The 24,880-nt window shown below is 40.9% G+C and overlaps 1 protein-coding gene across 1 annotated transcript; it reads right to left on the reverse strand.

Annotated features, from left to right (window-relative positions):
• Positions 1-6,631: 6,631 nt before the first annotated feature.
• Positions 6,632-23,205, reverse strand: LOC135512248 (bcl-2-like protein 11). The gene is made up of 4 exons (XM_064934068.1): positions 22,861-23,205; positions 20,710-21,074; positions 18,878-19,011; positions 6,632-9,552 (listed from the first exon to the last, which is right to left on the reverse strand). Exons 1-4 carry the CDS (start codon positions 22,875-22,877, stop codon positions 9,424-9,426), a joined length of 645 nt encoding a protein of 214 aa, XP_064790140.1. The 5' UTR covers positions 22,878-23,205; the 3' UTR covers positions 6,632-9,423.
• Positions 23,206-24,880: the final 1,675 nt, after the last annotated feature.

Here is a 24,880-nt window from a genome sequence, read left to right on the forward strand (position 1 = left end):
AAATCTCTTATTTTTAGTTGTAGATATGGCTACTAAACAGCAAGCTACAATATTACAACCAGCCAACTAAAGCTAGGTTTACCAGCAAATGTTAGCAGATGACTGAAGTTGGCAAGCTAGTTAGCCTGGTGCCTGTTAACTTGTTATGCACCACACCTTGCATTTGTAACTTGTTAGCAAACATGTAACATCAGCAAATGTAAATAACTTTACTAACTAGCTAAGTAACTTAATTTACGAGGTTTGACATTGATTATGACCATGGATGCATTTAATTCTCACAAAATTATAGGCATGACACAAAATATGATTCCTAACAGATGTAAATAACAAGTATTGTATATCCAGCAAGATAGCTAGCTAAGTTTATTAGCAAAAAATGAGGAGAACCACTAATACAACAATTTGCTGTTGTAATTCTCTAAAACTGAAGCTGATTTTACTCAAAACATATTTGCATTTGCATGCATGATAGACATGGATGTAGGTAGATACTGTATGCCTACCTATCTAGGTATTATTCTACGATCTGGTCACTGTGCAAAGGTTGAGGGTTATGCCATATTCCTTTCTATTAGGCTAGATATGGTGGGAAATGTAATCTCTGTGCCTGTTCACATGAATGCATGTTCAACTCATTTACCCTAATGTTGATACTGGCACAGTTCAACTGTCGTTCAAACTACAATAGAGTATAATTGATTCATTTATTTTGTTTTACAGACAATACCGGGTGCCTGGGCTTCTTCCTGGAGTGAATTCTAGATACAGAAACATAAATCCTTTACCTGTGTGTGTCATTGTCACAGAACTGTATCCCGTGATCTGTATCCCTCTCGAGGGATCATACATTATGCTGTATTTCAAGCAGATGACTCATGAGGAGCTGAATGGCAGTTTGATTATGACAACACTCTTCCCACAGCTTTCCATGTATTCCCTGAACTTTACTACACTGATCTTATTGTATTTGAGTACTGTATGTTTCTTTGTGAATGGCAATTTCATCAAGATCACAAGTTCTCTTAGCTACAGATTGTTACACCAGATAATGTGATTTAACCAAAGATTTTTGGTATCCATTACTGGGAGTTACAGGATAGTTACCGTTTGGTGTAGTACAGAGAATTACCTACCTTCACCACCTTGGGCGGCCCGTCAGGAAGTCCAGGACCCAATTGCACAGGGTGGGGTTAAGACCCATGGCCTCAAGCTTAATGATGAGCTTTGAGGGTACTATGGTGTTGAATGCTGAGATATAGTCGGAACTAGAAGCACAAGCATTTTGCTATGCTCGCAATAACAACAGCTAACCAGGTGTCTGTGACCAATAAAATGTGATTTGATTTGAGCCTTTAAGACGCTTCCTGGTACTGCACGTCTCCTGCAAAGACATGGTTGTGGTGTTAGCATTTTACACTTTTTGTGGAAGGAACGTAGAGCAACACGCCTTTGTTGGTAAAGGTGTTAACCGAATGGGACGGCTAGCATATTGTTTAGGGACAATGAGGGGACATTGGGTGCTACTTTTGAGAGGACAGATCAGTCAACAAATTGAATGGGCTGGTGGGGGGGGGGGGGGCAAAAAGGTGTGAAAAGTCTTAGGAGGGCAGTTCTTACACAACAATTGTTGTGTATGGGAGACTGAGGAGAATTGTCCCCTCAATCGTTCTCATACAGAACAATACATTTACTGTCTAACCACAACACAACACTGCACAACCAAAAAAACCTTCCTCATCTCAAAGTACTGTCTGTAAACTTCCCCCAGCCCATTGACTTTCACAGATCATTCTTGTCAATAGTAGCCCTTTGCAGGGGATTTTTGTAGGCATGTCTATGCATTATGTTTTAAGAATCTGCAGAGAGAAGAATGAGGTGGTTGTGTCCTGATTTTATAGATTTTAATGTCCCTTGCTGGTTTCTGTCCCACAATCTTGTTGTGCTCCATAACCACAAGCTGTTTCTACTCCCTCATGCTTGTGTACCCACAAATTCCACCCCTTTGAGGTATTTTTCAGCAGTGCACTGTGTAATGACTCCAGATAACCTGAGTTTTACAAAGACAAAAGGTAAAAGAGAAGAGGGGTAGACTAAATGAATGACATGTTCTGGAAGGTTCTCAGGCTACCTCTGACCATTTGTAACCAATATTCCCTCTAAACAGCTCTCCCTGGACTGAACTTCACTCAACTTTCTAGTTTTCCACTTTAGTTAATACTATCAACATTTCCCTCTACTGGGTGAATTGTGATCGAATCAATGCAATATTAGTCACTTTCAATGCAACATACCAAAACAAAACAAACTATGCAAGATATTTTCTTGTAGGCAGAGCGCATTGGGGTAGATTTCAATTGCATTGACAGACATGACTCAGGCCCATACTCTACACAGACTGGTGCGCCATAACCAATCAAGCCGCAGTATCCCTATATGTAAATAGATCATTGCCATATATGGATCTGTGCCATTCACTTTGAACTGGACTGTGTTTACAGTGTAAGTGGTCGATGCCTTATTTTGAGATCAAAGCAAGAGCTGCATGTAGCATTATTAGCCTAGTTATAGGTAAGTTCTAGTCAGCAATAGGGGATTGGTTTCTTCCTAAAAGAGCACAAAACATGTGCATTTCTAGCCGTCTTTGAAAAGCAAGTCAGTTAAAGAGCTTTTTTTTCTGTAAGGGGCAGTGTTGTATTTCGAGACAGGCTTGAATAAGCTAAGTAGCCAATAGGCAGAAGGTAGGATAATTTGTCTGATTCTCTGTAATAATGACATGGCAATAATAATGAATTGTATTTTGTAAAGTGGTTTCTTGCATCAAATAACACAACATTTTCAGTCCCCTCCCTGTCTGAAGGACAAGTGGATTAACAGGATAATGTCAATCCCTACATGTTTTTTTTTTCAAAAGTCTCATGGAATGTAGGCCGACATTGAACACCACACATTGGCTGCTACTGTAGGCTGAAAGACAGAACAGCTATTTCCATGTTTAAATGTTATGGGATGCATTTTTTCAATTGTCTTTCAATATTGTGTAGTTGTTGTTAGCTAACAAGCCTCACTAAATTGGAAGCAAGATTGCTATTCAGCTGAGACTGTCTGAGAGCCAACTAACCAACCATTTATACACATTCATTATTGCTAACGTTACCAGCACACAAACAGAGTGAGTTAGCTATATCAACAATTCCATTTTTAGTAACAGTGTTTTCCAGACACGGGTGAATTAGATGTTTATCCAGATTGAACTACTATTATTTGCTAACATTAGCTTGCTTATGTTAGCTAAAGGAAAAGAGAAATAGCAGACATAGAACAGATCTACCGCTTCTTAGACATGCTTTCAAGTAGAATGATAGATCAATACTCATATTTCTATGTGAATTTGGTCAGATCATCGTTAAATATTGCAACTTTAAATCAAATCAAATTGTATTGGTCACATACACATGGTTAGCAGATGTTATTGCGAGTGTAGCGAAATGCTTGTGCTTCTAGTTCCGACAGAGCAGCACTATCTAACATGTAATCTAACAATTCCATAACAACTTCCTAATATATACAAATCTAAGTAAGGGATGGATTAAGAATATATACATATAAATATAAGGATGAGCAATGCCCGAGCGACATAGGCAAGATGCAATAGATGGTATAAAATACAGTGGGATGAGTAATGCAAGATATGTAAACATTATTAAAGTGGCATTAGTAAAGTGACTAATGATTAATTTATTAAAGTGGCCAATAATTTCAAGTCTGTATGTAGGCAGCAGCCTCTCTGTGTTCGTGATGGCTGTTTAACAGTCTGAGGGCCTTGAGATAGAAGCTATTTTTCAGTCTTTCTGTCCCAGCTTTGATGCACCTGTACTGACCTCACCTTCTGGATGGTAGCGAACAGGCAGTGGCTCGGGTGGTTGTTGTCTTTGATGATCTTTTTGGCCTTCCTGTGACATCGGGTGCTGTAGGTGTCCTGGAGTGCAAGTAGTTTATCCCCGGTGATGCATTGTGCAGACTGCACCACTCTCTGGAGAGCCTTGCGGATGTGGCCGGTGCTGTTGAAACAGCCCGGCAGGATGCTCTCAATTATGCATCTGTAAAAGTTTGTGAGGGTTTTAGGTGACAAGCCAAATTTCTTCAGCCTCCTGAGGTTGAAGAGGTCGCTGTTGCGCCTTCTTCACCACACTTTCTGTGTGGGTGGACCATTTCAGTTTGTCTGTGATGTGTATGCCGAGGAACTTAAAACTTTCCACCTTCTCCACTGCTGTCCCATCGATGTGGATAGGGGGGTTCTCCCTCTGCTGTTCATTGAAGTCCACGATTATCTGGTTTGTTGACGTTGAGTGAGAAGTTGCTTTCCTAACACTACACTCCGAGTGCCCTCACCTCCTCCATGTAGGCTGTCTCATTGTTGTTGGTAATCAAGCCTACTACTGTTGTTGTCTGCAAACTTGATGATTGAGTTGGAGGCGTGCATGGTCACACAGTCATGGCTGAACAGGGAGTACAGGAGGGGGCTAAGCACACACCCTTGTGGGGCACCAGTGTTGAGGGTCAGTGAAGTGGAGATGTTGATACCTACCTTCACCACCTGGGGGTGGCCCGTCAGAAAGTCCAGGACCCATTTTCACAGGGCGGGGTTGAGACCCAGGGCCTCAAGCTTAATGATGAGCTTGGAGGGTACTATGGTGTTGATGAGTTGAAAACACATAAACACACGCACAAGTGAAAAAACACACACTAGATTAACCAGGACTCGTGAATATGTCCTTTGTTCTGTGTTGGATCTTTTATGTGTCTGAGCCATATGAATCTCATGCATGCACGGACACACACACACGCACACACACACACACGCACACACACACGCACGGACACACACACACACACCCTCTCGGGAGATCGACTCCAGCTGCTGACGTGTCAAGAAGAAAGGAGAGAAGGAAAAAAACGATTTAATCTTGTGATTATCAAAGGGACGAGTGATGAGCTCAAAGAAACTACTCAACATTTCTAAAAATTCATTACATTTTCAAAAGGGGGGTGGCATAAAGGGAAGACACTAAAGTTAAGTTCAACATGAGTCTCACATTAAGTATTTCAAAGCACTCAACAGAGGAAGAGATTTGACTGGGGTCTCTGACCACAGTATCCTAAACACGTTGCCTCTTGGCTTTAGCGCAGAGAGGTAAAAACAGACTGATTAGATACAGAAAGATTTTCACTGTGCATTTCAAGCTGTAGAGGCTGTCATTGAAAATCAGCCATCTCTAAAAGCCTATGACTGTGAAATAGCACCACTGTGCTATAACAATACACTACAAATGGCATGGTTTCTAGTAATCTCAAATTCAGTCAATTAGCATTTGAATTTCTAATCCTGTAGACATTCTCATTCTGTATTAGATAAAAATCCCATGTGCTATGAGTTCTTCTGCCTGAGGTGAAATTAAGGGAATATGCCATTGAGCCAGTATCCCTGTCACAAGAGAAACACTGAAAGTGTTGTGGGATGACCTGAACAGATAATGGATTCTAATTAATTTGCTCTTCCTAGAGATTACACAGTGCTATGTCCTGTGTATACCACTGAATCCAGCAAGTGAAGAACTGAATAAGAAATAAAATAGTATTGTATATAAGTGCGCTATGCACTTGTTTGATTTATCATAGGGCTGATATAGTTGGGTCTTTAGTGATCCTTCAAGTAGTAGTCCACCACTTTGGGTATTCCACTGAGTCAGGGGTGAAGAGGGTGGGATTCAGGGCTCAGTTTGGATCTCTACAAAGCTCAAATAGTCAGCTTGTCTGTTTTGGATAAAGACAATGGTTGTCTGCTGTTAGGCTGTGAAACTCAAGTTAATGTAAACTCTCACCAAGCAGCTGAACTTTAATAATACTTAGCTGAAATATATTGTGGGGTCATCATGCTCGAATTCAGACACATGCTCAAGTGTGTGTGTGTGTGTGTGATAGAGAGGAGGAGTTCAGATCGTTCTTGATTCATTTGACTCATCTTACAATTTTTACGCAAGTTTCAACCGAATGTTTACACCTCGGGCTGAATAAATACCTACCCACCATACTGTCCTCTCAATAGTTTACCTTGCCACTAAGTGGATAAAAGGTTTTCTCTATACGATTACTGGAATTCACCCTGGACTGTGCACAGTCACATGGGGCTTAGTGTAGCAGCCACTGACTGGCTGAATATGGGATGTATAATTATCTCAGGCTGTTTTTGCCAAGCTAGGGAAGGTACCGTACTTTCCATGTCCTGCAGATGATCAGAGATAAGCGTGGCCGCCACACAGAGGAAGAGAGTCCTCTTTTTACACAGATACACAAATAGTCTTTTCAATTTTCACTTGAACCCAAATAGTCATTTTTGAGAATGTACTTACTGTATGACACTTACATAAATAAAGGCATGTTACTGAAAGTTTGCACTAAAGATATTTCGCCACACATTTTTCTTTGGTCAAACTTTCTATGAACTGCCTGTGATTAATTCCATTATGACTGCAATATGAGTGGTTCTAGTTATAGAACAATGCCAGGGGCTTACTAACTTATCATTAAAAAGAATGTGGTTTAATCAACAATGAAAGATTCCAGAAACACATTTTTAAAAAGATGAAAAAAGGCTTTATACAGGCACAGCATTATGCACAATTTAAATCACAACCTTAAAATATTTCAGTGCAAAAAAAAACTGAAAGAAATTTACATTTTGCTACAAATGTACTGGGTCCTGTGAGTCAGATAAATCAGTTTATGTCAGTCTGCGCTCAGTGCAAAAGGGTCTGAACAGACAGAATTCTGGGACAGTAATCATAGTGCAAGAGGGACACACCTGCACTTCCTCCACCAAGATGACACTGGTTGAAATTCATGGCTCTTGCTAAGGACAACTTGGGAATGTTGCAGATCAAAATTAAGTTATTGTATGTGTCTGGGAAAAATACTATTTCTATCTATGGTCTGGTCTCTACCCATTAAGAAGTATGGACAGTATGGACTATGCTGTCACTCAATGGATTGATATCTAGAGTACATGGAACCATTGGCTGACTGTCTGAGAAGTTTCCATATCAGTTTCAGAAGGTGAAAATTCAGCTTTCAGTTGTTCTCTTGGAAAGCCTCTAGACTCGACTACACCCTTCTGAGATACACAACTTTGAAATGAGGTCTTTGGTTTCATTTGACAACACCAAAAAAGAAAAGACAGTCATACAATATATAAAAGACATGGCCGAGCAGTACAATTTTGGTACAAAGAAGAACATGACGGAATGATACGCTTCTCAATAAAAACTGGGTTTGCATATAATTTCATCAACTAATACCTTACATTTTGTCTACATGACCGGTAATTATTATTATTTTTTAAATAAAAAATTCTAAAAGGCAGATGTTTGGCAATTAAAACCTCGAACGAGCTGTAAGTGCTATGTTATTTTAAAGATAGACTTTTATCAGCACATTTTATACCGTTAACATTTCATTCCATGGATAACATTTATTGAACTGTGGGTGTGAAATGAATTTTCAAATCAAATACTGGCAGACTGACAAATATGAGGCAATGGAATCAAAAGGGTGGCCAAGGCAGTTGGACTGAACCACGCCTATACTGTACTATACAATAAGATCTAACCAGCAAAATTACAGTGTAATCAATCTTTGGCTCACACAAGAGGACACATAACATTTCCAACCAACCCATGGTGCACAATGTGGTAGCATGTAACATTCAAAGTAATCCTACTTCAATTTTTATTTTTCCTTAAAGGCCCAATGCATCTGTTTTTATCTCAATATCAAATAATTTCTGGGTAACAATTAAGCAAGTGCCTTAATGTAATAGTTTTCCATTAAAACTGTAAAAAGGAAACAAAAATAGCTTTTTAGCAAAAACAATTTCTCTTGCAATAATTTTGTTAGGACTGTTGGAGTGGTCCGAGTATGTAATCTGAAAACTAACTGTTATTGGCAAAGAGGTTGGAACTCTTTGTTATAGATATTTATTAACTTATACTGCCTCAAATTCCTTCACACTTTTAAAGGGATAGTTTCATCAAAACACAGGAAAACAGGATTTTGACTGCACTGGGCCTTAAAAAACACATTCATACTACCACAGATCAGAAATACAACACATTTTCAAGAATTTGGATATAGATCCTTCAAGGTTGTTGGGTGGTTTTTATCCCTGTCTATCGATCTAAGTTCTCAAGCACTGCAAGTCATCCCATACATTAAAACCTCTATTGAACCCATTGGCTCTCTCTGCCTGTTCCTCTGGCTAATGTTAGCTCATGACTCTCCATTGACAAAGCCCTGCTCCCCTGGTGCTCAGAGTTTGGTTCTCTTCCAGCAAAGCTTCTATGAGCATCTAATGACCTGGCAGCGCTGTGAAGGACTTGGCCGGGCCAACATGAGTGTCAGCTGGGCTATGAAAGCCCCGACAACAGCCTGTCCAAGCTAAATGCTAACAGCAATTATGTTTGACATCTGAAAAGGGGCAGGGTTAAACAAGTGAGACAACAGTAAAATAAGTTGTTTCAAGAACTTACATTATTTGCCCTAATTCATGTACTTTAATTTAATTAAATATGAAAACTTTAGGCATTGTATTTGCTATCAATATTTTCAGCTGTTGTTGTTCTTACAATTATTACGAACATCCTTGCTATTGTACTGAATATGTTTGGAAAGAAAATACATTTAAAAAATGGTGCTTACAAATAATTTCATATTTAATATTAAGATTTAAATGTCTGGGTCAATGGAACCGGCCGTGGAACTGGTTGCATCAAATTAGAATTGAAGATGATGTTTGGATGAGGAAAGGAAACAGTGAGGAACCAGGAGGAACAGACACAGCGCAGACTCGACACATCTGACCATGGGCAAACTCACAAACAAATTATATACATAGGTGAAAAATAAATAGCTGCAACAAAAAGAAAACAGCTTAGTAAAAAAGCGAGAAACTGTACAAGGCACATGTAACCTCCACAAAGCATTATCCACATGGCATTATCCCTGTGAGTGCTCTGCAACAGGACACTCCATCTTTGGTGGTTTGATTAGGCTCAGCTTTCCAAATCTGAGTAGGAAACATAGGTGCAAAATTCCAGTTGTTGTAGAATTCCCAAAGAAAGTATTCTCCAAAGCTGTACAAATTCCCTATTCCAACTTATCCTGGATCAGGGAATCTTGAGCCAATTCAAGGTTAAAAACTATCAAGACAAATTTGTATCGGTCCATTTATGCATGAGGATCCATTCTGAAAATGTAGCATTTTATATAATCACATATGTACAGGGTCTTTTGACAGAATTCTCCCAGGTGCTACAGTATGTGTCTGCTGGGTGCTGCAGGAATGGGATTGAGGCTTCTGTCTACCCATCATCTTCTCTGCAGGATGATCTGTAATAGTCGTCCAATCAGGAGCCCCATCCACAGTAGGAAGGCGGGCTCTTGGTGCATCTCCTGCAGGTTTGCCTGGGCAACTTGACCGTTTCTGACAGCAAGGCGCTGTTGAGGACACAGCGAAAAGAGCCCTGTTACATACACATACTCCTGTATACATTACTACTAAACATATACACAAACATACAGGATAAAGAATTCAACATATTGCCATAACACATGGCGTAATAGTGCCATTCACCTGACAACCATAATGACCCGTGCTGTGTGTGGAAAGCATAATAATAATGGCTATGGACATGGCTGAATTCAACTGTGCCAGTCCTTTCATGAGGGGTAGATTCTCGTCATCACACACATGCAGCCCTACAAACACAGGAATCAGGCCAACACAACTTGTTCCTGACATCCTGGTCCACTTCAACCTCTCCAGGTGTTAGGACCAGTGGGTTCACTTCACACTCAGACAAGAGGCCCAGACAAATACATATACTGTTCTTACATGTGTTTGTGCTCCTGTAATATAGTACCATGATGTGTTTGTGCTACTGTGATACAGTACCATGATGTGTTTGTGCTCCTGTGATACAGTACCATGAAGTGTTTGTATACGAATGAGTTTGGTAATGATGTGTACACAGCATTGAATTAAAGAAGCACAATTGTGCATTAAAGTGTGGAACCAACAGGACCCTGAACAGCTTCAACCCCCATGCCATAAAACTGCTAACTAACCAAATAGCTACACGGACTTTCTGCATTGACCCTTTTTGTCCAAACTCTTTTGACTCATTGCGTATGCTACTGCCACTGCTTATTATCTATCCTGTTGCCTAGTCACTTTACCCCTACCTATGTGTACATATCTACCTCAATTAACTCGTACCCCTGCACATCGACTCGGTACTGTTACCCCATGTCTATAGCCAAGTTATCATTACTCATTGTGCATTTATTCCTCCTATTATTATCTTTCAATTATTTGTATATTTTTCTCTCTGCATTGTTGTGAACTGCCCATAAGTAAGTATTTCACTGTTAGTCTACACCTGTTGTTTACCAAGCATGTGACAAATAAAATGTGATTTTATTTAAATGACCAACCACTTTAACTGTATTTACCCTCTCAATTGAGGGTTAATGTTCTGCTCTTCTGATCTTTGTGTCAACATTGCTATGTTGGTCAGAGGCCCTGCAAACGACCACACTAGTCCTACAGCCTTGGGCTGAAGAGAACCCTAACATACCAGGTGTACGACATGAGTCATATCTCTTAATGAGCAATACAATGCAGCAGCAGTGTCATAAAGGCCATTATTAGGGCAGCTACTTCAGCTCCAATGGAAACGGCACTTCATGAACTAAACACAAATAGGGACATTTTTACTGTGAGGTGAATGTAGAGATTAGGGAAGAGATTGAGACATTCTATTTGGTCTTCAGTGGTGCACTTGGACATGGCCAGGTCATGGTATCCTAATAATGAGGGATGGATGGACTACTCCCCTCACAGACAATTACCTCTGCAGACTTGGCATAGTGGAGGTGAAAACAGGTGGCTGTCTTGGCCAGGCCAGCACTTTGGCCTGAGGCCACTAGTTTGGCAGGGCTTTTGCGATAAGCGCTGAGCATTTCCCCTGTGGCCCTTTGGCAGAGGGGACGGAGGAAGCGTGATTCATTTTACAAGTATAAAATGAAGAGAAAACACCAAGTCTGAGTTATACTTTTCCCTTAGTGCTTCGAGGTGAAAAAAACCCAACTGTTTCTTACAGGAACTGTGCTGAAGTATGACTTGGGCATCGCTCCATTAGTGAATCACTGCAGGTGTGTGGATTCAGAGCAGCTTGGCAGGTAACCATACCATGCAGACATTGTAAACCAGCCCTGTGCCTCAGGTATTCTGCTCTCAACAAAAGGATTTTAGGAACAAATGCAAGTGGAATATTAATGCTTGGTTTTACGCTAAATGAGTTGTGCCAAGAACCACAGAAACCTGGAGTGACTGTGAATAGTGTCTGAGGAAACAGGTGATGAGGAAGTGAACTTAAATTGAGGTGCATTAACTCCTCTGTGAGATAGACTTAGAGCAGGACTGGCAACCTTGTAAGACCCCATTCTCCTTCAGGCCAAACATGAGGAGTTCATTAGAGAATTGACAGATCGAAGGTTTGGCTAGATGTCAATGATGGTTCCGAAAGACTTAACAAAAACTTAAAACAATCTGTTGAAAGGTTGTTTGATTAGAACATATCCTCATTCGAAGTTTAGGACTATTTAACAATGTGTGAAACAAATACTGTATGTTCCTATGGTAAAGAGATTTTAAAGAATGAGATGGAAAGAGGAATGACTTCTATACTTACTGTAAGCCCTACAAATTAAACACATGCTGCCATTCCAGGCAGTGGTTTCAACAGTGTAAACACATAGACTTGTATCCTGAGATTTGGCCATTGAGGCTGAGGGTAAAACCTCTCTGATGTGTATTATAGTATCATGACTACATGTTGCATTTTGTATGGCATTATATAGTACACACAGTATGTAATCACATGCCACTTCACACCCCGATGCATGCAACATGAGAAATCAACAGGTGAATGATCCCTTTAATAATATGTTATTAGCTGGGGGGAGGGTACAGTAGAAAACATATTCCAATATTACTTTCAAAGACTTTCAGCTATTTCACACATAGCTTAAATGGAGTTAGTGTGTATTGCACTTGTTAGTTTCCTTTAAAAAAGTATCTTTCCCTTTAAGAATCATGTTTTTTTTCCCTTAAAAGTTAGATCAATTTCTCTTTCCCTTTAAGAATAATGTTAATACCCAAATTCACTAAATACACTAAATACACACACTGAACGTTTTACACCGATAACCAGCAAATTGGTACAATGTTGCAAACCATTAACACTTAAACCATGTCTCAAGTATGATGGATCAGGGTCTGAGTATTCAGCTGTTCCTGTGCCCAAAATGTGTTGTGGCATGCACACAGACTGACTAATCTCTCTCTGACAATTGATCTGGGGTGAGAGAACGCAGAGTGCAGCACCACATGCAAGCAAAACAAAGAAGCCATTACTTACAAGACCAGAAGAACACTGAAAAACAATTCGACCAAATTGGGAGAGCAGACAGAATTTGGAATAGACAACATGAAATTAAAGTGACTCGCTAATACGTTCACAGATGTCTGCCTGAGGAAAAACAACGTTGTCACTGAAACACTCAATGCTACTCAGCTTGTGCTTTTATTTGATCAAAACAAGGTATTACACAGCTGCTTAAAATAGTTTCCAAACAGACAAACTTCTCTCTCCCTCTTTCTACAAGAGAAAGACTGCTGGTCCTAAGCCAAAATAACCTTGCATCACATATAAGATGGGGTGTCACCACTTTCTAAGGGAAATCATTTAAAAAACAAAATCCATTTAAAAACAGAATAGAAACTCAACAAAGATGTCAGCTGCCATGTAAATGCTCAGATAATTTGAGTGGCAAAATGCAGACATTAGTTCTCTTAGAATACAACATGTTTCTGTGGCCAGACATCTGCTTTGCATTAGCAGGGTGCTTGTCCTTTTTGCTTCACGCTACTATCTGCCATATCTACCACTGGAGAGACGTCTCACCAGACCTGGGCTCAAATAGTACTTGGATTTCTTTCTAATACTTTAACTGCACTTTATTGAGCAGGCCTGGTGCAATGGAACCAATGGAATAGTCCGAAAAATGAAAACCCTGCACATCTGTCAGTCTGGGAAGGTTCAGTTAAACGCTCAGAGTATCAGAGGAGTGCCTTGAATTTAAAGCTTCCTTTTCAGTCCACAGGACAGAGCACCTTCACATGCAAAGTTAACTTCACAGCATTGCCACCACTAAACACACACGCAACGAACACCAGAACCAGATGAAGAGAGTATGGAGACACCCAAACCCACAACACACCCAAAGACTTAACAGTGGACCAACTCCACTTAAAAGTTCTTTCCAGTGCCTCTCACAAAGCATGACAACCGCTAGAGCCCTGGGTTCAAACTCACACTGGGAGAAAGAGCCGGTCAAAGAGCAGGTCCGGAGGGCCAGGCCGGGGCTGGACTGAGTGGGTCTCCATGGCGCTGGCTGAATGAGGCCTGTAAAGGCGGACCTGTGGATAATTAGAGACCACAGTGGGCTCTCTGAGAGCCTTAACCACAGGGTAGGAATAATGAAGCTGAGCAGTCACGTAGCCCTGCCATGCTGCAACACAACCACTCACTCACTAACCATCTGCCCAGTCACTATAACCTGACCCTTCCTCCTCTGAGCTCTCTAACCCCAAAACTTGATCTTGATTGCGCACTCAGACAGCCAGAGTATTTTCCATAACGGCTATTAGGCAGAGAAGGAGGGGTGTGTGTGTGTCTGTGTGTGTCTGTAATAGCAAAACAAAATCAGGTCATCCCGAGAATAATGTAGGTCACTGGTCAGTTGCGTGGGTGGCCAGAGGCCATAGAGACAATCCGAAGTGAGAACTGGGAAGTCTGACAAATGACACAGATCTGCAGATCAGTGAACATACTGCGCAGAAGTTTTTTAAATTCACCTTAGGCGACACCTGAAAACACACAAACGCTTTGTTTACAAGGAAATAACTTACTAGCCAGGAGAAACTACCTCTGATCCAGATACAAGCATTATGACAGTTATTGGCAGTTGAAAACGTATACATAAAGCCAGATGAAACACCTGAATTTGTCAGTAACACGCAATGTAATAACCTGTATATAGAGTGCCTTTGGAAAATATTCTGACCCCTTGACTTTTCCATATTTTGTTACGTTACAGCCGTATTCCAAAATGGATTAAATAAATAAAAATCCTCAGCAATCTACACACAATACCCCATAACAACAAAGTGAAAACAGGTTTTTAGAAATGAACAGAAATTATTCATAAGTATTCAGACCCCAAATTGAGGTAAGGTGCATCCTGTTTCCATTGACCATCCCTGAAATGTTTCTACAACTTGATTAGAGTCCACCTGTGGTAAATTCAATTGATTGGACATGATTTGGAAAGGCACACACCCGTCTATATGAGGTCTCACAGTTGACAGTGCATGTCAGAGCAAAAAACCAAGCCATGAGGTCGAAGGAATTGTCCGTAGAGCTCCGTGACAGGATTGCGTCAAGGCACAGATATGGAGAAGGGTACCAAAACGATTCTGCAGCATTGAAGGTCACCAAGAACACAGTGGCCTCCATCAATCTTAAATTGAAGAAGTTTGGAACCACCAAGACTCTTTCTAGAGCTGGCCACCCGGCCAAACTGAGCAATCAGGGGAGAAGGGCCTTGGTCAGGGAGGTGGCCAAGAACTCAATGGTCACTCTGACAGAGCTCTAGAGTTCCTCCAGGGAGATGGGAGAACCTTCCAGAAGGACAACCATCTCTGCAGCACTCCACCATTCAGGCCTTAATGGTCGAGGTGCCAAAAGGCACCTAAAGACTCTCGGACCATGGGAAACCAGATTCTCCGGTCTGGGGAAACAAAGATTAAACTGGCACCATCCCTACGGTGAAACATGGTGGTGCCAGCATCATGCGGTGGGAATGTTTTTCAGAGGCAGGTACTGGGAGACTAGTCAGGGTCGAGGAAAAGTTGAATAGAGCAAAGTACAGAGAGAGATCTTTATGACAACCTACTCCAGAGCGCTCAGGACCTCAGACTGGGGCGAAGATTCACCTTCCAACAGGACAACAACCCTAAGCACACAGCCAAGGCAATGCTGCCAAAGGTGCTTCAAAAAAGTACTGAGTAAAGGGTCTGAATACTTATGTAAATGTGATATTTCAGTTTCAGATTTTTCCTAAATTTGCTACAATTTCTAAAAACCTGTTTTTGCTTTGTCATTATGCGGTATTGTGTGTAGATTGATTCAATATTTTTTTTTCCCTCATCAATTTTAGAATAAGGCTGAAACCTAACAAAATGTGGAAAAAGTCAAGGGGTTTGAATACTTTCTGAAGGCAGTGTAGTTATTTAATAGACATTTGAGACAGATAGGAGACATATGTCACTTGTTTCAGGAAACTAGGCCTGTCGCGGGTCACTACTTCACAGGAGAGCCATTTGAACGTACAAAAAATGTTTTTAATCAAAATGCGTTTTTTTGGCATAAATACCTTCTCGAACATGTGAACTTTCAAGTGCCTTAATATCAAACTCGTATGCCATCTGTAAATATGTAAGAAATTGTTCAATTACAAGCATAGTTGATTTAGCCACAGAAAAAGCCAGCAACCATGATTGGCTGAGATAATGAGTGGGCTGGACATGCTGAGAGATAAATTTGGATTGGTCTGCCATATAGCACGCTTCTGTCTATTTGAGCTGGTCAGTATGTGTAGGTAATCCTGTCTAATGCTGCATTTAAAAAAATATATTGCGTAGTAAAACTGCATTAGCGGAATTTGAGTATGATAGCTAAAGAGATGGAGAAAACACCTGTCTTCGGATTACATCTTCAAACTAAGGGAAACCATGGCATCCGTGACATCTATGATGTCTACGGGTAAGATAGTCTAGCTAGCTACATTTTCAGATATAACACATTTCTAATTTTGACATAAAGAATTTTAATTTCAAGTTAAAGTGTACTATTAGCTAACATTGAACCTGGTTGGTTAGCTACCTGCAGATTCATGCAGTTTAGTAACGTCATGAGTAGGGATTATGGTTCATTGTTTAGCAAGCTAGCTAGCTACATGTCTTAACAAAATACTCCACTATGCAAATATACATTTCAATAGAATGTCATTAAAAGAACTGTTGAGAGATGTTAATGTTGTCTGGTAAATTTGCTCTGGCTATCTACTCCGATTTCAGACCACAGTTAAGATAGTCGAGCGAGCTACATTTTCAGATAGTACACATCTCTAATTTTGACAAAGTATTTTCATTTCAAGTTAAAGTGTACTGTTAGCTAGCTAGCTAACGTTACGTGTATGATCTTATTATTCATACCTCAGAATAATTTTCTTGGCTAGTTATAACCTAATGTTAGCTAGCTAACATTGAACCTGGTTAGTTAGTTACCTGCAGATTCATGCAGGGTAGTAACATCATGAGTTGGGATTATGGTTCATTGTTTCGTTAGCTAGCTAGCTATATGTCGTAACAAAAGACTCCACTATGCAAGTAGCCATGTCGGATGCGTTCATAAATTCAGTCTGACCATTCTACACTCTTGTCTGAGTGTGTCAGAGCGCAGAATAACTGATGAATTACCGAACGCTAAAAACCCATTGAATATTGCCGGTGTCAGTAAACGTCTGCAAAAAGCGTAATTAATTTTTTGACAGCAGCACAGTTACAGTCACCAACGCTCTGGATAACATGAAAACAGCCTAACCAGCTCTGCTAGGGTGAGTAAAATGGTCAGAGTTTGGGTGGGGGCTAAAGCTTAAGGGGTGTGAATGATGCTGAATGGGTGTAGACAAAGAAGAGCTCTCCAGTAGATAACAAAATATTCAAACACCATTTTCTTAAAAGTGAGGTTTCAAGTTCATCAACTTTCAAAGCAGAGTTACTTTACCATTGTTCCTCAAATGCAGTGTATGATATACCATTTTGTAGCTCTGTGTCTCTGCTTTTATCCAAAGTAAAAAACACCATTTCAAATTTTGCTACATAAGACTGAATCAAGGCGGCCGGTCACATATGAGACAGCTCTAGATTCTGGACAGAGACAGTCTTGCAGAATTCCTCACTCTGATGTCAACCAAACACCTGAGACCAAAACACGGAACATTGAACACAACATGTTCTGCTTTTTATTGGGCTCATTGTTCTCAAAATACATACTAGCCAATACTAGCCTCCAGCCAATACAGTACCACACACACACAAACAAGCCCTGTTCTGTTCTACAATGTGTGTTAAGTCTGAATCACAGCCTCATTTGTTGAAAGATGTATAAATATTTATTTCTCCTCAGACATTCAGAGGCCTTTAGTAACACAACATTTACCTCACGGCAAATCCTCACACACTCATTTGAAAGAAATGTGTCTTCAGTTAATCTTTTTGGTTATACAGGCAAACTGTCCGCCTTTATGGGTACCAAGCAGTGACTCTTGGGGATGGTGATGAGGAAAACACATCATAACATTCTTCAGATGCAAAGATACATGTCCACGACAAGAAAATCCCGGTGTTATGAGCTGGCAAGAAAAACATATTTCATTTCAGCCAATTAAAGTCTGCTCAGATGGAGAGTGACAAGAAAGAAACATGGGAGAAAACTCTCCATAGAGTGTAAACAAAATATTTTCTCCAAAAATGAACACAACAAGCCTTGAGTATTAGTGTTCAAGTGTACGAGTTACACAATAAACCAGGAAACTGATAACCCCGGGTAATATGAATCACCAACTCACAGATATTGTTTAAGGTACAAAGACATGACATTATACTGTAGATGAACAGCTGGCTGATTAATTGCCATACTCACATACAAGCTACTGTACAATGTTGCAATAGCAGTTGCACAGATTTCCCTTTATCTTGCCTTCTGCACTATGCACCACAATTGCAATGTGGCTATTGGATCTGTCCTGTATCTATTATAAATAATGTTATAAAAACAGAGAGCCCTCAGCACATAAGAAATTACAGCACAGAATGCGTCTATGCTAGGTCAAGGACACAAAGAAAGTATGGAAGCGTGAAATAATTTAGAATGGCACATGTTGAGCTGAGCACCTTATCAGCACCATTTGATACAGTGCAGTCCTTGATATGGTTTGTAAATAAGGTGATGCAACCTCCAGAAATGTACTGTGCAAGTAGCAAGAGAAGAAAAAAAACACATGGCAGCGAAGGCATTTTGTTCACCAGCGCTGCCATGATTTTGGCAGCAGCTCTGAGACAACACTTAAATTATTGACACTATCTAATGGGAAGATTAACTTTCCCCTGCGCTGCAGTGACACCTGTGATTACCAAGTCCCTGATAATACTTTTTTGCGGTGCCTATGTAGCATATTTCTACCCCTGGATATTGAAGCTACCCATTCCCTGAAGAGGGTCCTTTAATTAAATGCTAACACCCCCAAAATGTTGCATCTTCAGGATGTAAGGGGCAGCAGGGTAGCCTAGTGGTTAGAGCTTTGGACTAGTAACCGAAAGGTTGCAAGTTCAAATCCCCGAGCTGACAAGTTACAACTCTGTTGTTCTGCCCCCCCCCCTGCCACTGTTCCTAAGCCGTCATTGAAAATAAGAATTTGTTCTTTAACTGACTTGCCTAGTTAAATACAGGTTAAAAAATTAAAATAAAATAAATCATCCTTATCATCACTTATCTTTGGATCCTCCAACCCTGTATGTGTATATACAGTAGTAGGTTACAAGACTCAGTGCTGGTGTGGTGTACCTACTCACCCCATGTATGAAGAGATCGTTAAACTCATCTCCAATGCGCTGAAGCTCCTGGCCAATCAGTGTCTCTGGCCACATGTCCCTTGCAGTTGGCGGTGGCCGTGGTCTATAGGGGTGGAGGGGGTTGGGCCACGCGTCTGGTGGACAAAGAGCAAGTGGCTGTCAGAACTCATTAGAACACAATCTAGTAACAAAGACCAAGCTACAGCATTACTAAGAAAAGGCCAGTATGACACTTCGCAGACATGCCAAGTGGTTCCTATAGTGTGGTTAAGTTGTCAATATGAATGTGTTCTGATCTCTTTCTATGACTCACAGGTGTCATGAAACATATGTCTAATATTTCTCATATCCCTCAGGGGCCCTGTAATATCAGTGGAACCATATGTTAATGTGCAACCACTTTCCTTTCCTTTACTGCAAGTGGCCTGGTATAATGTTTTTATATCACTGTCATAAAAGAGACATAACAATAACACAGCACAGAGACAATTCATGACATGCATCATGCATCACCACAACATTTCCCAAGATAAGTGTAGGACTGGTATTATTAAATGTGGCATTCTGTTATATTATGACAACCTTATGACTGAGTTATAATGGATATTTGTTAAGAATTTGTCAAATTCAAAATGCCATTTAAGTCACCAAAGGCATTATGCCCCGAGAAGATATAAAACCACAGCTGTGGTGTTCTACATGTGCGCTAGGATCACTCATATCTGATAGTCAGAAAGTAATTTCTCCACAGCATCTGTCTCCCTCAGGCAATAACATACATATGGTAGAACTAAAACTGGAGAACATTTGTTCATCTCCACAAACATACTATTCAGACTTTATCTAAAGAACTGGATTTGAGTTGGAGCCAGTTCACTGACTTCCCAAGATCAGAGATAGAACAGTTGTTGTTCTCTACCCCATTAAGAGTAGCCTCTGGGATTAGAGATGAGGTGAAACACTACAGATAGAGATTTATCTGTCCCTTATATCAGCCGGCTCCTAAGGAGAATGAACGGAGAGGAATCCCTGTCTGCTGCTGACAAAAGACACAGAGGTCTATTTTGACTGGCCTATACTCAAACTCGCTACATGTGGCCTTTGCAACACTGAGCGCAAATAAAAGGACACAAGTGAATCAGGCTGCTCAATCACATCTATTATGCACTGTGCCTGTTTGTCCCTGTGTATTTCCTTTAGCTTGTCTTCTATGGCCACGAGCTTTGTCAGGGAATGTTATTGAGGTTGAGTGTAAATCTGTGTGCACACGCACAGGTGCCTTTAACACAGATATGCACGCGCATGTTTTGCTATGACGTGCACACACACACACACCCTGTCTGAGCCCAGGTGGATCCTTGGTGGCTTATGACACAACTCAGTAAACAGAGGACAGATACTGTTCTTTAGAAACTTCCTGCTGAGGTTGAATCCAACTGTTGGCTCATGGTCACGCAATTCTGTTGGCTGGACACATGCAGATATGGTAAAGACTACGATACTGAAGTAAATATAACAATAGACATTACAGACAGCCCAAGGAACAATAGCATGCAATAAACCAAGACGCATCCTTGCGTAAAAGCGCCCCCCCCCAACACACACAAAACGAATGGTCCTTAATACTTGGAATAGACAGACAATTTCGTGAACTGGTGTGGGTTAAGAGTTCAAAACAAAGTGCACCTTCCGATTGACACAGGGGAATGGCACATATCATTATTAGCGCGTCAAGGATTTATCATGTACGCCATGCCATGCAGCTGCCCAGCGCGAGCTGGATAGTGAGTAACAACATTTATTTGTGAGACACAAGCAAGGGTGTGCCTTACCATAATCTCGATTGGTCTCCTGTGCTTGAGACATGCGCTGTAGTGCGTGAGTCATGACTTGGCTAGATGGGCTCGGAGTCTGTGTCGACTTATCTTTCAATAGCGGGGAGCTTGGAATAGAATCGCTGTCGAACGAAAAATATCCACTGGATGACCTGGACAGTGTTCTGAACAACGGTGACCTCGACTGGAAACCAAGCAGACTATTCGGCATCATTATTCCTCCCCGTGACTGCTGCTCCCCTTCGCTGAACTGGGGGTTGTCAGTCGGTTCGGCGTCGGAGGCTGCTCCGCCACCGGGATTCAATTCTCCGTATTTCCCTCTCTCAATTAGGATGGTCGAGCCATTGGACTGATTTTGTCGTCTGTAGGATAGATCAAGTATCAGAGTTAGGCTGTTTTTATTATTTTGTCGGTGCAATGTCATTATTTGTTGGAGATTTGCTCTTCTGGACTCAAAGTCTAAACAGTCATACTTTATAGAATGTATAGGCTAATAAAACAGAGCGCGCGACTAAATATCCCGCCGGGTCGAGTCAAGTTGTTGACTCGGCTGTTACTTCTTCCTCTCCACGTAGGCCTATATCCATTATTTGTTTGGACAGAAGTGCTGATTCCAGCATTTTTAGCAGGGGGAAACAGTTGGCATAAAGTTATGAGTCGTAGTAACTGCGTCACAGCCCCATCTCCAAGCCAAGTTAACTTCTTCTATCTTAAATGAAAGTTGTGAATAGCATATTGTGCATCCCCAAGACAAATCTAGTTATAGTCATGTTTTCGAAATTAATCTGATCGTTACTTGGAAAAATGTATTGCATACTCGAATTAGTTCCAAATTACGCATGGAGTATGTCTTGCGCATGAAGGATCGCAGGCAGCGTACACTTTCTCTATTAAGCCTATAGTCTACTTGTCGGCTTTATAATACTATTATACTTGATAATACTTTCAGTAGCCTATTATATCATAAATACTTACTCATATCAAATAAATTCAGAGTTAAATCGAATGCCATATTTGAGAGACAACGAAAACGCAGTCAAACCGACGAACAATAGAGTCACGCAGTTTTTTGCTTGAGTGTCGGCAGACTCTGCACACATTCTACCAACATGTGTTGAAAGCAGACCTGATTGGATTAATGCCTCTTTGATTGACGGGCGAATAAAAAGCATCCAAAATCATAGGCTAGCGGACAACTGGTCCATTATCGCCACCCACAGGTTGCAGTAGTAGCCTCTCTCTTTTTACTTTGTCTTGAAATTGGAAACACAATTCGGCCCCTCGCCTTCACTGAATCACTCGAGAACAGGAGCCCCATTGTCGTGCAACTTCAACAGGTAGCACATTAACTGCTGGATAGACTGAGAAGAACGAAGATAGGTTAATGTGGAAAACAAAAAAGGAAACAAAACAATCAGGTGCCTGCTTTTCCCTCATTACTATCCCCCTAAAACGGCCCTATAGGCATATTATAGACACCATCGCTTTGGAACCAACAGGGCTACACAACATAGGCTAAATCCAGGCAGTCGTGGGAAAAAACGCATATATGGTATTTTTTATTATATTCAATACCAATCCTACTAGGCACAGACGTCAATTCAACGTCTATTCCACGTTGGTTCACTGTCATATCATTGAAATGATGTGGAAATAACGTTGTTCCAACCAGTGTGTGCCCAGTGGAAATGCGTAGGCTAGTGTTTCAAGCGTTACTATTATGGAAATAATAGGCTACTACAGATAATCAGGAACGACGGACATCTGTTAAAACACAATTCTCCCACGCTAAACCGTTGTGCAGACACCGGAGGGACTTCATCAAAAAAATAACTTTCTCCAATTAATGTTACATCGTGCGCGTCTAGGCGTGCGCCGTGAGCCGAATACAACACTTTTGTTTCATTAAATAAACACATGAATAGCCTATTTGATATGGTAGCCTACAAAATATATGCACTTAGACTAGACAGCATAATGATCTAAAAACGAGTAATTCGGCCTATGGGGCTATGTTGGGTAGTGAAGTCTAAAGTTGGGAGAGCGGCGGTGCGATTTTCAGTTATATTGTTTATTCTTAGTCTTCTGAAATTATAGCTATCAAAAACATCAAAGCATGCTATTTCCTTATTTTTATTTTGCACTCACCTGGACGAATCGGACATGTCCTATACCGCTTCAGTCGCGCGACATAACAGTTGTTAATAACGGTAAAATATCTGAAAATCCGCTTTTGAACTTCTTACATACGCTCTAAACGCAAAAGTTTAGAGTCCAATGCCTTTTTAATCAGAAAACTACGATGTCAACATCGAAAGAATAGTGGTTCCGCCTTGTAAAAACAGATCCCCTACAAAATATACGTTGCTTGAAGGAGGGGGGAAAGCGTTCGACTCTTTTGTCTCCGGGGTGGATATCTCAGCTCAGCTGAGGATACTTCCTTGCTGTAGCAGTTCACTCGCGATTGATATAAAAAGTTGAAGTGTCTGGTCTGAGTCGAGAGTGGGATGACGCCTGTATGCCATCCTCCGCCTCTGACCCGCCTACTCTTGCACTGGGTGGGATCTAAGCCTCGTTTCAAAGCATCCCTTCAAGTGTCCAGATAAACCTCTCTGTAGGCGAACCGTTTGCAATACTGTAGTACTAGTACATCAGCCTACCAAATTCAGAGGGGCAACTTCAGCTATCAAGATCCTATACCTAGCAACATTTCATTTGTGTCAGATAAATTATGAGGAGGATGTTTTTCTATTAAAATAACAACTTCCAGTAGATGATAATACATTTCAGACAAACATTGTTTTATAGATGATCTACTTTAAGAAGAATTGTCTTTTTCTAGAGTAATTTAGTACAGGTATTTGAGCCCCTAAAATAGTTATTGCATTGGTTCATCACGCTTTTGCCCACACATTCTCAGTTAGAAGAAAGGCTATATCAAAGACCGTGTTAAAAAGTCAGCTGCACCTTCTCACAATCATCCATGTGTCATTTGCACAATATAACACTATTAAATAAATGGTTCGCAACCAATGATCAGTGAATTGAGGGATATAAAAGTATGACATTTCCCACATGTATTCTGTCACAAACCATTTCCTATGACTTTAATCATATTAATAAAATATATTCTAAACATATCTTGTGTGTTTACAATTTTTGTATCCCGCTGAATCAAAAAACTGCCATAATGGCCTATTCGGTCTTGATGAGAGAAAGTGGCTGGCAGAGAGATTCACAGTAAAAGTGTGTTCCCCACTGGGCAGAGACGTCAATTCAGTGTCTATTCCACATTGGTTTAACGTAATTTTAGTGAAATTACGTGTAAACCTCTTTGATTCAACCAGTGTGTGCCCAGTGGGTCTCTGTATATACTGGAGATTGTATTTGTTGGGCGATTGCACATAGCTCACTGGTCCACTTTGTGAAGCTACCTCATGCTGTTAGCAGTGCAGTCCATGTGTCTACTGAGACAGTCTGCTTCCATAGACCTATGGTCTGGTGCACTGTCTCAGGCCAAGGCTAGGTCTCAGCTCATGAGGGAAACTAGTAACAAATGTTACATTACATTAGTCTTAAGACTTGTTGTTAAAATGTAGTTCTGTTCCACTACTATCATGAATACATTTAATTTCAGAACTTTTTTTGTACAAACAAAATTAGCATATTCGCTAAGCAACACTGAGTGTAGACAACAACTGGGCCTGTAGTCTGCAAACCTGGTACAGATTAGGCAAAATACCACGGGCTCTGTTCTCATATCTACACTACGCGACTTAGAATGCATGCCCAATATGTTGCATTATTCTTAGTGGTATGCTAGTATGGACATTGGAACATAGCTCATGGCTTTTCACTGAGAACTATGTGATGAGTCAAGCAGTGAGCTGGTGTGAGCTGACACTCTGAGATTGGCCCCAGCATACTGCACAGTGGGGCTCATAACATGGAGGCTCTGATGGGGTACTCTGGTGGGGAATAGACGGCCCACTCAGCCCGAGGGTTGGCCACCTCAGCAATGGGGACTTAGATGCAATGGGGACCTGGGGCTCCCGAGTGGCGCAGCGGCGGTCTAAGGCACTGTATCTCAGTGCTAGAGGCATCACTACAGACACCCTGGTTCGAATCCAGGCTGTATCACAACTGGCTGTGATTGGGAGTCCCATAG

This window comes from Oncorhynchus masou, chromosome 24 (assembly GCF_036934945.1).
Source record: "Oncorhynchus masou masou isolate Uvic2021 chromosome 24, UVic_Omas_1.1, whole genome shotgun sequence".
Taxonomy (NCBI): Eukaryota; Metazoa; Chordata; class Actinopteri; order Salmoniformes; family Salmonidae; genus Oncorhynchus; species Oncorhynchus masou.